The sequence below is a fragment of the Copadichromis virginalis genome, linkage group LG5 (assembly GCF_057382275.1).
Source record: "Copadichromis virginalis isolate Kocher_CV1m ecotype Utaka linkage group LG5, C_Virginalis_male_GT1.1, whole genome shotgun sequence".
In the NCBI taxonomy this organism is placed as follows: domain Eukaryota; kingdom Metazoa; phylum Chordata; class Actinopteri; order Cichliformes; family Cichlidae; genus Copadichromis; species Copadichromis virginalis.
Window position 1 is genome coordinate 42,044,799 of NC_140622.1, and position 12,945 is coordinate 42,057,743.

The 12,945-nt window shown below is 45.1% G+C and overlaps 1 protein-coding gene across 1 annotated transcript; it reads left to right on the forward strand.

Moving 5' to 3' along the window:
- Nucleotides 1–2,820: 2,820 nt before the first annotated feature.
- On the forward strand, nucleotides 2,821–12,591 carry tsen2 (TSEN2 tRNA splicing endonuclease subunit). Its single transcript, XM_085457856.1, has 12 exons — nucleotides 2,821–3,151; nucleotides 4,956–5,022; nucleotides 5,113–5,152; nucleotides 5,243–5,503; nucleotides 5,833–5,941; nucleotides 6,035–6,109; nucleotides 6,866–6,916; nucleotides 7,006–7,150; nucleotides 10,260–10,296; nucleotides 10,458–10,569; nucleotides 10,653–10,742; nucleotides 12,164–12,591. Exons 1-12 carry the CDS (start codon nucleotides 2,987–2,989, stop codon nucleotides 12,221–12,223), a joined length of 1,212 nt encoding a protein of 403 aa, XP_085313982.1. The 5' UTR covers nucleotides 2,821–2,986; the 3' UTR covers nucleotides 12,224–12,591.
- The last annotated feature ends 354 nt before the right edge of the window (nucleotides 12,592–12,945 follow it).

Here is a 12,945-nt window from a genome sequence, read left to right on the forward strand (position 1 = left end):
GGAATTTGTATGTGTTTTGGATTTTGCAAGTGTTTTGGAATTTGTACGTGTTTTGGAATTTGTATGTGTTTTTTAGTTTGCAAGTGTTTTGGAATTTGTACGTGTTTTGGAATTTGTACGTGTTTTGGATTTTGCAAGTGTTTTGGAATTTGTACGTGTTTTGGAATTTGCATGTGTTTTTTAGTTTGCAAGTGTTTTGGATTTTGCAAGTGTTTTGGAGTTTGTACGTGTTTTGGAGTTTGCATGTGTTTTTTAGTTTGCAAGTGTTTTGGATTTTGCAAGTGTTTTGGAGTTTGTACGTGTTTTGGATTTTGCATGTGTTTTGGAGTTTGTACGTGTTTTGGATTTTGCATGTGTTTTGGAGTTTGTACGTGTTTTGGAGTTTGCATGTGTTTTTTAGTTTGCAAGTGTTTTGGATTTTGCATGTGTTTTGGAGTTTGTACGTGTTTTGGAGTTTGCATGTGTTTTGGAGTTTGTACGTGTTTTGGATTTTGCATGTGTTTTGGAGTTTGTACGTGTTTTGGAGTTTGCATGTGTTTTGGAGTTTGTACGTGTTTTGGAGTTTGCATGTGTTTTTTAGTTTCCAAGTGTTTTGGATTTTGCATGTGTTTTGGAGTTTGAACGTGTTTTGGAGTTTGCATGTGTTTTTTAGTTTGCAAGTCTTTTGGAGTTTGCATGTGTTTTAGAGTTTGCAAGTGTTTTGGAGTTTGCATGTGTTTTGGAATTTGCATGTGTTTTAGAGTTTGCAAGTGTTTTGGAGTTTGTACGTGCTTTGTCTCTAGGGGCCACCGTAGTAAAGTAACGGGATTACTTTTTTGGGGAAGTAATCAGTAATTAGTTACTGATTACTTTTTTCAAGTAACTTGACCAACACTGGTCGAGAGATTATTTTAGGGTGCCACCTCGTAGATCCGCCCCTGTTTCAGAGGCTTTTAGTGGCAGATGGATGGAGTGCATCCACACAGGTGGTGCTGGCAGCGTGGATGGATCGATTCATTACCGGAGGGACAGCTTCCGTTTTTAGCCTGACAGGAAGTGTTCGTCAGATTAAGGATGACAGGAGCCCGCAGGGGGCGGTTACGGGGAAAGAAGAAGAAGAAGAAGAAGAAGAACTGTGTGTTCTTTACCAAAAGAAAAGTGAGTGAGACTTTGACATTGACACTGTATGACAAGGTAATTGGGAAAGTGAGCTCTTTTAAGTACTTAGGTGTTGTGTTTGATTCGAGACTGACATGGCGGGAGCATATTGATCGGATTGAAACCAAATGCAAAAAAGTTATTAATGTTATGAGGTGTGTAGCTGGGAGGGGTTGGGGAGCGAGCCCTTCTGCTTTGAAAAGACTTTACCAGGCATTAATTAGGTCGGTCTTTGATTATGGGTGTGTGGCATATGGTTCAGCAGCTCCTTCTGTGTTGAGACGTTTGGATGTTCTGCAATCGGAAGCCCTTAGAGTGTGCTGTGGAGCTTTTAAAATGTCTCCAGTCAGTGCCCTACAGGTGGAGATGGGAGAAATGCCCCTAGATCTTAGGAGGAAGCAAGTGTCGGTGAATTACTGGGTTCATCTTGGTGGTCATGGTGACGCACATCCCACAAAGGAGGTACTTTTGGAATGCTGGGAGTATGGAAGAAGTCAGAAGGCTCATTTTGGAAAGGTGGGGAATCAGTGGGCTAAGGAGTGTCAGGTGTATGAACTTAAAATATGTCCTGCAGTAGTGTTCTCTGTGGTTCCCCCATGGTTATTGGAGACCCCTCCTGTGGACTGGTACTTGCTGGATCTGAAGAGAACATTGAAAGGCAGATTCGATCTTGTTTCAGCATTTCATTTTCACAGGTTGACTGCATACCCTGAGTGTATTCATGTGTTCACGGATGGTGCTAAAAGTCCAGTTACTGGAAGTACAGGGTTTGGAATAGCAGTTCCGTCAAAAAATATTGGAATACACAGACGCACTTCGGATGGACTGGCAGTGTACACGGTTGAAATGGTAGCAATTTTGGTAGCATTGAAATGGGTAGAGTGTTCGAAAATCAGGCAGGTGGTAGTATGTTCTGACTCGGCAGCTGTTCTTTCAAGTCTACAATCGTTTTGTTCGAAGACAAGGCAGGGCATGCTGTATGCTATTCTGGAGACTGTCAGCAGAATAAGGTGTTGTGGTGGCAATATTCACTTTCTTTGGGTGCCAGCTCATGTAGGGATCAGTGGAAATGAAAAGGTGGATAGGTTGGCGAAAAGAGCGTTGACTAAAAATAGGACTGAGATGGAAATTGCAAGCAGTGGATCTGAAGCGAAAGGTATTGTTTGGAGGCAGGTTGTTCAGGAGTGGCAGAAGCGGTGGGATTCAGGGAGTACGGGCAGGCAATTGTATCATCTTAAGAAGGAGGTGGCAGTGAGTAGGTTGTATAGGGGTAGTAGGAGAGATGAGGTGGTCATTACCAGGCTTAGACTGGGACATTGTGCATTAAATAATACACTACTGATGATAGGAGAACATGAGACGGGGCTTTGTGGAGTGTGCCAGGAGGAGGTGGAGACAGTAGAGCGTGTAATACTGCGGTGCAAGGGCTATGATGTGGAGAGGTCAGTTCTGCAAAATAGATTGAAGGAGCGGGGAATTGGGGAATTTAATCTGAAGAGTGTGTTGGAGGGTAGTAGGGCACAGGTGAGGGAACTGGTGGGGTTTCTGAAGGCTATAGGTGTTTATGACAGAGTGTAGGGTTGTTGTTTTTTTGTTTTTTTTGATACAGCTTGTGAACTCACTGTCCGACCCATACTCCGGAACAGTAGGAGGCGGTAATGCTCCTTTGCGTTGGTTGCCAACCGCCGTTAAACACAAAGAAGAAGAACTGGAGGTGGAACTACACGGAGGAGACCGACAGTTCCTGTCGGACAGAGATTCGGTGAAGCCACAGCCAAACAAACCGCGCGGAGGCTAACAACTAGCAGTGCCAAACCCGCAGTCCCGGCCCGGTTCGACCCCAGGCAGCATGTACGCGGACTTCCGGGCTCCCCGGCGCCGCCTCCGGGTCACGGAGGAGTTCGAGGCTCCGCTGCCGCTCACCCCGCGCGAGAGGAGCCACTTCCAGGCAGAGCTCCTCAATCAGCACGTGCTGGTCTGTGATCCGGAACACAGCCAGAAGATCCACGACCAGGTCTGACCACACCCACCTCACCTGAGCCCCTCCCATCTCTGCAGAGTTAACAGCCGCGCGTGAGAACACGGGCACAGACGGTCACGGGGTCCGTGTAGTGACCGTTAGACACAACCTGGGGCGGAAACAACATATCAAACAAGCACATATTGCCTTGTTTGCCTTAGAAAATTTTGATTGATGTATACGAGGTTTAGCCAGTAAGATTAGTAAATGAATCAAATAAACTTCGTTTGCTTTATTTCCAGGGTCAAAAAAGCCAAACAATATTTTCCATAACAGAGAGAGCGGTCAGAATAGATCATAGAAACAACAAAGGCACAGAAATCGTGCCAGGAGAGATAAAGAACATAAACAAAGACACGTGAGGAATCTCTTCTTTCTGACAGGAAACAAAATGAACAGTTAGCATCAGTCTTTTTTATATCCTACAAGAAAAGTTCTGGTGGGGTCAAAACAATGAATGATTTTTATTTGATTTTAAAAGGAATTTTCTTTACTGTGTTGGCTAACAGGAGTTTTCTATGGTAAGGTCCAAATTTTCTTCCACTCCAGGTCCCAGTATAATTAATTATTCCAGTGAGCACCGGCCGCTGGGACACAAGTTGTGTCTTTCTGAAATAGAGTTGGTTTGTCACTGGTCCTGGTGTCGAGCGCACAATTTGACGTCACATCCTGACCAGCAGGTGCAGTGTGTGAGGTGCATCAGCAATTTGCTCCCGGAGGTTTCTTCCTGTTAAAAGGGAGTTTTTCCTTCCCACTGTCGCCAAGGTGCTGCTCATAGGGGGTCATATGATTGCTGGGTTTGTCTCTGTATGTATTATTGTACATCTACTGTACAATATAAAGCACTTTGAGGTGACTGTTGTTGTGATTTGGCGCTGGATAAATAAAATTGAATTGATGCACTTATGACTAAATCAGAATCCTTTATTAATAAGAGTAAGAACAATAAAAGACTCAACTAAATTAAATATATAAATTAAATACAATATATTACAAAGTCACAAAAAATAAGAAATAGCACTACTAAACAAATAGCTGAATGATAAATATCCAGATTATTACAGAGATTAAATATACATGATTGACATTTTTCACTCTAACCTGTAAAACGTTGTTTTCACTGGAGGACGTACAAACACTGTAACTACTCCACCATGTGTGTGTATTAGATGGAGTTGCACAGAGATGGCCACAGGCAGGAATGACTTCTTGTGTCATTCAGTGGTGCATTATGGGTAATCTCAGTCTCCCACTGAGCGTGTTCCTGTGATTGGCCAGCACGTCATGGAGTGGGTGGGAGAGATTGTCCAGCATTGTCTTTGTCTTGGACAACATCTGCCTCTCAGACACCATCCTAACGGAGTCCAGCTCCGTCCCCACAGCATTACTGGTCTTGTGATCAGTTTATTCAGTCTGTTGGCGTCTGCGACCCTCAACCTGCTGTCCCAGCATGCAACAGCACATAGGATAGCGCTGACCACAACAGGCTCATAGAAAATCCTGAGCATTGTCAGACAGATGTTGAAGGACCCCAGAGGTTCTGGCCCTTCCTGTAGAGAGCAGAGGTGTTTAAAACCCAGTCCAGTTTATTATCAGTGTGTACTCTGAGGGATTTATAGTCCTCCACAGCGACGCCCTGGACTGAAACAGGGCTCAGGTTTTAGAGATGACAATCATTCATGTGTGCTCACAGCTCAGCCAATCAAATTGGAAAGAGGCTTAGTCCCGCCCACTGCTCTGCCTGTATCCACCTTAGTGCAGCCAGGTGCTGACAGCTGAACACCTGTGCTCTTTTCAGGGTTACTTTGGTAAAGGGGTTCTGTCCAGATCCAGACCGGAGCACAACATCTCCAACCAATGGGAGCGTGAGTTTACACCTGCACAATGACATCATCTCCGGCCTCCTCCAATCAGAGCTGCTCTCTGGAGTCAGCTGGTCTCTGTTTCTGTTACAGAACACGAAGGCGTGTTTCTACCTGTGGTCTCACAGGCCAGGTTAGTGACACCACTTCGTGTCTATATTCTTAATCACACCACTTCCTGTTGTCGTTTGCTCACACAGTGATGTCACCTCTTACCTCACAGGTATGAGGAGCTGCTCAAGTGGGTGGGGTCAGCTCTGTCTGCTCAGGGATGGGATGAAGAGGCTGTTCATCAAACCCTGCTCAGGCTTTCTCAGCCAATACAAATGGAGGATGTGAGGAACCAGATGGGAGGGGAGGGGGAGGCAGAGGAGAACGGTGAAAGGGGGAAGGAGGAGCCGGAGCAAGAAGGAGGAGTCAGCCCCCAGATGAAGAGGTCAAGACGGGGGTCAGAGGTCGAGCCGGAGGCCAAGAGAAGCTGCAGGTAGTGTTTTGTTTCACTGCACCCAGGGTCCATTTAAAAATCAGTCAATTTTAGATTCTGCTTCCTTTACCTGACAAACATGAGAGGACAAATAAAACCTAAAACGAAAACACTATGTCGTTGCTTCTTCGGCTGAATTTGGCCGATTATCGTCAGTAATTTGACTCTAAACATCTGTGCAGGCAGACAATGGCATTCAGGCCAAAGTTCATAAACGGGTCCATGTGGTTTCTCCTCGTGTTATGGCTCTCAGCACAGTCAGGTGGTCTAGGTTTATTCAGATGATGCAGTTCAGTTTGTGTGAACCAGTTCTCTGTGAACACCTCCAGCTCAGAACAGGACTCCGACTCCAGTTTGGACTGTGATCCTGACTCGGATCCTGATCCTGCTCCTCTGGTTCCTGGTCCTAGTTTCCTCCTGGTGGTCTCTGACAGTGAGGTGGGTCTTCATGGTGGAGGAGAAAAACAGTCCTTGTTTTAATGATCGCAGGAAGCTGGAGTTAACATCTGATCACTGTGTATGTACGCGCAGACTGGAGGCGGGGTCAGGGAGGTGAGGCGGACACCGTTCTTTCTCTCCGAGTACCTGCAGCTCAGTCTGGAGGAGGTAATGCATCGTTTTCCTCATGTAGTCGTGTTTGACGTGTGTGTGTGTGTGTGTGTGGGGGGGGGAGATTTCCAGTTGAGCAAACAGCTGTTTAAGTAGAACTTCAGGTTCAGGTGTTCAGATATTGTTTTTCTTCTTGTTTTTATGTCATGCTAACATAGCTGTGTCGCTAGCCACCACGTAGCACATCATCATATACCAGCTAGTCCAACTTCAGTAACCCTACAAACTGCTGCTTAGCTTTCTGTCTTCATTTATGTCTGAAGTGACAGCAGAGCTGTACGTTTGAATCTCTGTCAGAACATGCTATATCATGTTTAGGTGGAAGCTAGCGAGCTAACTTCCTGCTAACTTCTAACTCTGCTAAACTTCATAAATTCTGTTTTCATGGATGCCTGGATGTTAAAATTCATTGTTACACCTGGTAAAGCAGCAACACTGATGATTTTATTACAGATGAAAGAATTTAGACACCTCCACGATGACAGCATCATCCACTCCCACAGGTAGATAATGGTGATGGTTGTCTGAAGGTTGTGTGGTTTCAGGCTTTCAGCTGCACTGAGCAGGTTTCACAGTTACTTCCAGGGGTGTCAGACACACAGCAGGTCCTACATTACCAACAATCCTCAACTCCGTCAGGTTTGACAGCAGTGAGCTCCTGCTTCACCTGAACAAGCTGAGATGTCAGTGAGGTGTTCAGAGCTGCTGTTGGGGTCACAACAGGTTCAGCTTCTTTGTCTGTGTCGCCCTCAGGCCTTCTTCCTGGTCTACAGTCTGGGCTGCCTGTCCGTCTACCAGCAGCAGGTAACTGTCTCTCTCTCTCCGCCTCATGTGTTTCACTCAAAGCTCCTCCCACTCTGACCTTATTGCTCTACTAACCTCTGATTGGTCAGGAACCCCTGTCCATCGTGCAGCTGTGGAGGACATTTCGGTCCCTGCGTCCTGATTTCATCAGCTCCTATGCAGTCTATCATCACTTCCGCAGCAAGGGGTGGGTCCCTAAAGGAGGGGGCGGAGCCAAGTATGGCGTAGACCTCAGTAAGACAAACACACAAACACTTGGGTAGGGGTTGCTATTAGGGCTGGGCGATATCATACCGTTCACGGTAATACCGGTATAATGTTAGGCAACAATAAGAAAATGAAATATCGCGATAGAATTTGGGTAAAACGTGCATGCGCAGTGCTTTTGTTTTCATACGCACATGGCCGAAAAAGCACGGCAGATCTTTGAATAAAACCGATGAACCAGAATTGGTTTGTAAAAATGGTGCCACTTCAGTGATGTGGAACTGGTTTGGTGTTTGTCCATCAGATACCCACCAAAGCACTTTTTTTTTTTTTTTTGTAGAACATGCAAGCGGTATTTGTTGAACTAAGGTGCTCGTAAATCTGGGAATGATCTGGGTCCTAAACTCCATCCTTTCAGGTCCCAAAGTCAAACGAACACTGCAGCATCACTGAGAGTTAAAAACTGTCTAAATTCTTTCATCTGTAATAAAATGATCAGCGTTGCTGCTTTACCAGGTGTAACTATGAAGTTTAACTTCCAGGCATCCATGAAAACAGGATTTATTAAATTCAGCGGAGTTAGAAGTTAGCAGGAAGTTAGCTCGCTAGTTTCCACCTAAACATGACATAGCATGTTCTGACTGAGAGATTTCTGAAACATTCAAACGTACAGCTCTGCTTTCACTTCCAACATAAATGAAGACAGGAAACTAAACAGCAGTGACGTTTGTAGGGTTACTGAAGTTGGGCTAGCTGGTATATAATGATGTGCTACGTGATCGTTAGCGACACAGCTATGTTAGCATAACATAAACAGTGAAGCTGGAGGACGAACACTAACACTTTTCCACTTATAAAAGTTAACGTGAGGGATCCTGATGGTTAGGGACAAATGCAATCGCATGGCAGGATGCTGTAAACGGACCAAACTTCAGTCAGGAGAACAACTGAGATAATCCATCCACTATACGAGGTTAGTCATTAATATACTGCAACAACATGGGAATAGAGCAGCTGCCAGAGAATTCAACATTAATGAATCAATGGTACAGAAGTGGAGGAAGCAAGAAGAATGAGTTTAATAAAGTTTGATTTATCTGACTGCTTTGTTTCGCTTAATGTGCCTTATAATCCCGTGCACCTTATGGTCCGAAAAATACGTACTGCACACTGCAGTTTAATGTTGCAAAGCACCTCTTTTTAACTTCAGTGGATATTATACATGGTTATGCTCAGGATATGTCAGCCCATTTCTACTGGAAATGCCTTTTGGTCAAACTTTCAGCAAGGAATTTGCATTTGCACTGTTACATTTTTATAAAGCTTTAATGCATAAAAACAGCTGCTTGTTTAAGTGAAAATAAATGGATGTTGTTGGTTTTTTTTGCGCTAGTAAAGTTGTGGAGTTGTATTTTGTCTCACATCAATTATATCGTCAGTTATATCGTTATCGCAAATTTTCAAATATATATCGTGATAAATATTTTTGGCCATATCGCCCTGCTCTACTTGCTATTAGTCAGAAAACGTGAATGAACCCCAGAGATGGAGCCTAAACTCATGGGCGGAGTCTAAAATATGACTGGCCAGGGGTCCGTTCTTCGTACCTTGCTTACTACATCCAAGATCAAATCATCGCGCTAACTTTGAGCTCGCTATTCCGGTGCTCCGAACACACCTGCTGTTGACGATTAGTATAGCTGGATGAAGTAATGTGAGATCACTGGGTGGCTTAACAGGGGCTACGCATCGATAGTAGAAACATTGATCGGCAACCCTTTGATTGGTCGGCGAAAATGTCGATGGAGCGCGCTCGGTATTTTTCGGCAGCAGAGCAAGAACTCTTGAGTGAGGGATTTCAGGAGTTTCAGAGTTTAATTAAAACGCAAGGGAACACTGCAAAGGCTGCAAAAGCAAGGAGAGAGGGCTGGCAGAAAGTTGCTGACAAATTAAACTCGTAAGTAATTTAATAATAATAATAATAATAATAATAATAATAATAATAATGATGGATTGGATTTATATAGCGCTTTTCAAGGCACCCAAAGCGTTTTACAATGCCACTATTCATTCACTCTCACATTCACACACTGGTGGAGGCAGCTACAGGTGTAGCCACAGCTGCCCTGGGGCAGACTGACAGAAGCCAGGCTGCCATATCGCGCCATCGGCCCCTCTGGCCAACACCAGTAGGTGGTAGGGTAAATTTATTATATTACATTACATTATATCCTCTTTCACATTAGAGCCACGACAGGACCCACTAGAACATGGGAACAAGTAAAAGTGAAATATAAGAATATTCTACAGAATGGTAATATTTATCACTTATATTGCTTTTAGTCTCTTGGAAAGAGACCCTGAAATAATCTGTTTGTTTATAACAGCAACCAAGAAAAGGGCAGAGCAAACAAAGACAGGTGGTGCTCCTGCACCCCCTCGTCAACAAGTTGGTTACCCTCACGGGAAAATCGATATCTCTCTATGAGCACACTGTCGCGCTGAGCTAAAGGATCCTGTCTGTCCCGCAATATACGCTGAATTCTGAGGACTCTCCTTATCAATCTTGCACCTTCCGCAATGGGTTGCTCGCGTAAACGGACAGGATATGGCTGCGACAGGCTTCCCAAATCCACCTTCGCTTTTATAGCCGTGGTCTCTCATCTTGATTACATGAAGTAATTTACAATTACTACTCTGAAATATGAATTACATCTGTAATAATCACATACATGTAATAGAATGTTAATAGTACATTTCCCTTTTTTAGGAAATGACCTGTATGTATGTGTGTGACATCAATAAAAGGATCAAGTGCTGCATTATCTTTAGTTACATTGATGTTATTTATTTATGGTGAAACAGTGGTGGAATATCGCTGTTGCTTTCGTATGAATGACGCGGGCATACCTGCGTGGCCGCGATCTAATCCTGTTTACATAAAGTAAACCTGCTCCCGAGCAGGTTTACGCTTACGGATCTGTTGCTATGACAGCAAGTCCCGGATGAGCTTCGGGGAACCGAACGATCCGGGATCACGCAAAATCGTCAACAATCTAATCCGGCTAACCTACTTAGCGAGGTACGAAGAACGAACCCCAGGTGTGATATCTGATCATGCTGTGTTTGTTTTCAGTGTTGTACAGGAAAGGACCACCTTTCTACCACGCCAGGTAGCAAACACACACACAGCGGTGATTCTATGGAGGGCGTATCTTAGGGAAGCATCTTTGTTTTCAAAGTATTTCACATATTTTCTGTTTTAAACTCGTGACCTTTGACCTCTCTGATTATTCTTAGGGTCCATAACTTTGTCTCCATCCTCTTCCTGTAGCTACTCTGTGGTAATAGAACGGGCTGACGATGCATTCAAGGCCTCACCGTTGCGCCCGTTTTCGTGGCGTTCTCTGGCAGCTCTCAGCAGGATTACCGCCAACGTGTCGAAGGTACACGCCATCAGAGCGATCCCGCGTGGACCGAACTCTCTGCTCTTGGTTTCCTCAGAGAACCGCCTGTGTTTGTCTTATAGGAGCTGATGCTGTGCTACATCATCTATCCAGCCGACCTATCAGAGGCTGAGCTGGACTCACCTGTGTGTCTGAGAAAGCTGAAGGTCCAGGTAAGAAACCAGAACTGAAACTATCGATAATAGGGGGGGCTAAAACAGCTCCCAACAGCTAAAACAGGATCAGATAAAGAAGGATTATTTTGATCTGTGACTCATGCAGAGCTGATGCCTTCTGCACACAGCAGCGGGGGGCGCCGTGGCCACAGCGTGTTTCATTTGGGACATTTTTTCATGACTGACTCTAAAGGCATCGAACTGGCATCTTTCACTCTTTAGGCAGATGCGTGAACCACTCATGGAGCTCCTCTAAGCAGGATAACATGGAGCTGGAATGACCGTGCCTTATTTTAGACGAGGAGAAGACAAAATGTTCAAACTCCCTGTCGTGTCTTGATGTTCAATCATTCAGGGGAGGAAATCCCAAAATGTTGATTCTGTTCACCTGGATGTAGTCAGTGGGAGAACCGTCATTATCAGGTGACTTCTTCAGGCTCAGCTGACTGCAGCTCCCCGACCCTATGAACGGGCACCAAACTCATACCCGGCTTCTGCACCTGTCTCGCTTTGTGACTGTTAGTCTGTGCATTATAAATCAACTGATCATGAACCCAGTGTTAGCTCCTCCCACCGAAAACGGTACATCCAGATGAATAGAATCAATTTCCTGGGATTGTTGATGCTGATGTCCTTCAGGTCAGATATTCCTCATTGGACAATATGAAACCTCCGACCACATATCAGTGCTCTGACACTTTAAGTGAAGCCTCTGCTCTTCCTAAACTTCAGGCCTGTGAAGATTCAAGATGTGCACCGTTCAGACACTGATGTCATCAGATCCTACATGGTCCATTCCATGCAGCAGCTTGGTCGTTCTCCCTGTTGTTCTGACCGTGTCCCACCAGGACGAGACCCTGAATCACACCCCGAGATAGTCCTGGAGCCAGTGTGGAAGGACCCACGTGACCTTTGAGACGCTGCCTCTGAACCTGAGAGCCCGATGAGCCGTAGAACATGGATGTAGAAGCAGTGGTTGCCATGGAGCTGAAACCCAGGGTTAGGAGCTGCTTCCATCCCAACATTTCGGTTTTTAGGTCAACTTCATGCAGCTCCACCCCTCAGTAACAGCTGAGGTCATTAGCGTCCATCACACTGATCAACACTTCAGGAGGAGTGTCAGGGTTCAGTAAAGCTCCTGTTTCAGCAACACTGCCGTATCAACCTGTTATCAGGGATGTTAACATGTTAGCATGAGCTACTTAACTAAGAGCAATTACCCGTTAGCCACGTTAGCCATCTGCAAATAAAGAGTGAGACCAGAGCAGAGCAGCCAATCAGCCGAGCAGAGCTGATGAGGACTCATGTGACTCGATGAATAGAAGCTCCGCCTCAATGACCAAGTTGCTAGTAATGGGGGCGGGGTTTAGGGTTGCCTGCTGGTGAAACACTTTAGTGATGTAGTTTTGTCTCCACAGGAAGTGATCGTCAGCAGGTGGGTTTCCTCTAGAGAGCGAGCGGAGCAGGATGACATCTAATTGGCTGGCGTGAGACGCTTATGAGGTCATGAAATGGTGATGTCACATAAAAGGTCATGAGGCGTCGAATAGAATCTGTGTTTTCCGTTAAAAGACTTTAATGACTGAAGAAAGAAGAAATGTGAGCTCTCTGCCAGCCTCTCACCCTCACCTGTCCAGCTCCATGACAGGTGGTGATCAGCTGAAAGGTGTCAAGGAACGGTCATTCACTGACCTTTGACCCCAGGCCTTCAGGTACATGATTGGACCTGAATGCCTGTGTTTGAATGAAGTTCACACTCTGAGTTTTTACATGCTTTGATGAAATGCTGCCATACCTGTGCGTTGCAGGTGATTTTCTGTTTCTAATAAAGGTGAACACACCTGAATCTGCCTGTTTGTTGTGACTTCTGTATCACTGCACCACAGCACACTCATCATTTCCACACAGCGATGGTTTGTTTGAAGGGTTTTATGTTCTGACCGTGCAGATCAAAGGACGTAGAACCTCTTCGAGAACTCACGTGAGAACAGGTGTGACTGAGTGTCTTTAAGTCTTCATCGTGATGATGATGAAAGCAGGTTCCCTCTGCTCTGCGGCTCCATCATGGAGCTCATTTGAATCTTTTCTTTTGGTATTCATCCTTTTATTTCCATTCACATGTTTTGTGATCATGAGAGATTGTTGCAGCTCTTCCACGTGTGGATACTGTTGAAAGGGAGCTGACGTAGTCATATTTTTG

Bases quoted from the DNA above. Each gene is read 5' to 3' on its own strand.
- tsen2 (XM_085457856.1), top strand. From the start codon at position 2,987: ATGTACGCGGACTTCCGGGCTCCCCGGCGCCGCCTCCGGGTCACGGAG. The intron at 6,917-7,005 runs GTAACTGTCTCT...CTGATTGGTCAG, and splicing joins TGTCCGTCTACCAGCAGCAG to GAACCCCTGTCCATCGTGCA. The intron at 10,297-10,457 runs GTAGCAAACACA...CTCTTCCTGTAG, and splicing joins CCACCTTTCTACCACGCCAG to CTACTCTGTGGTAATAGAAC.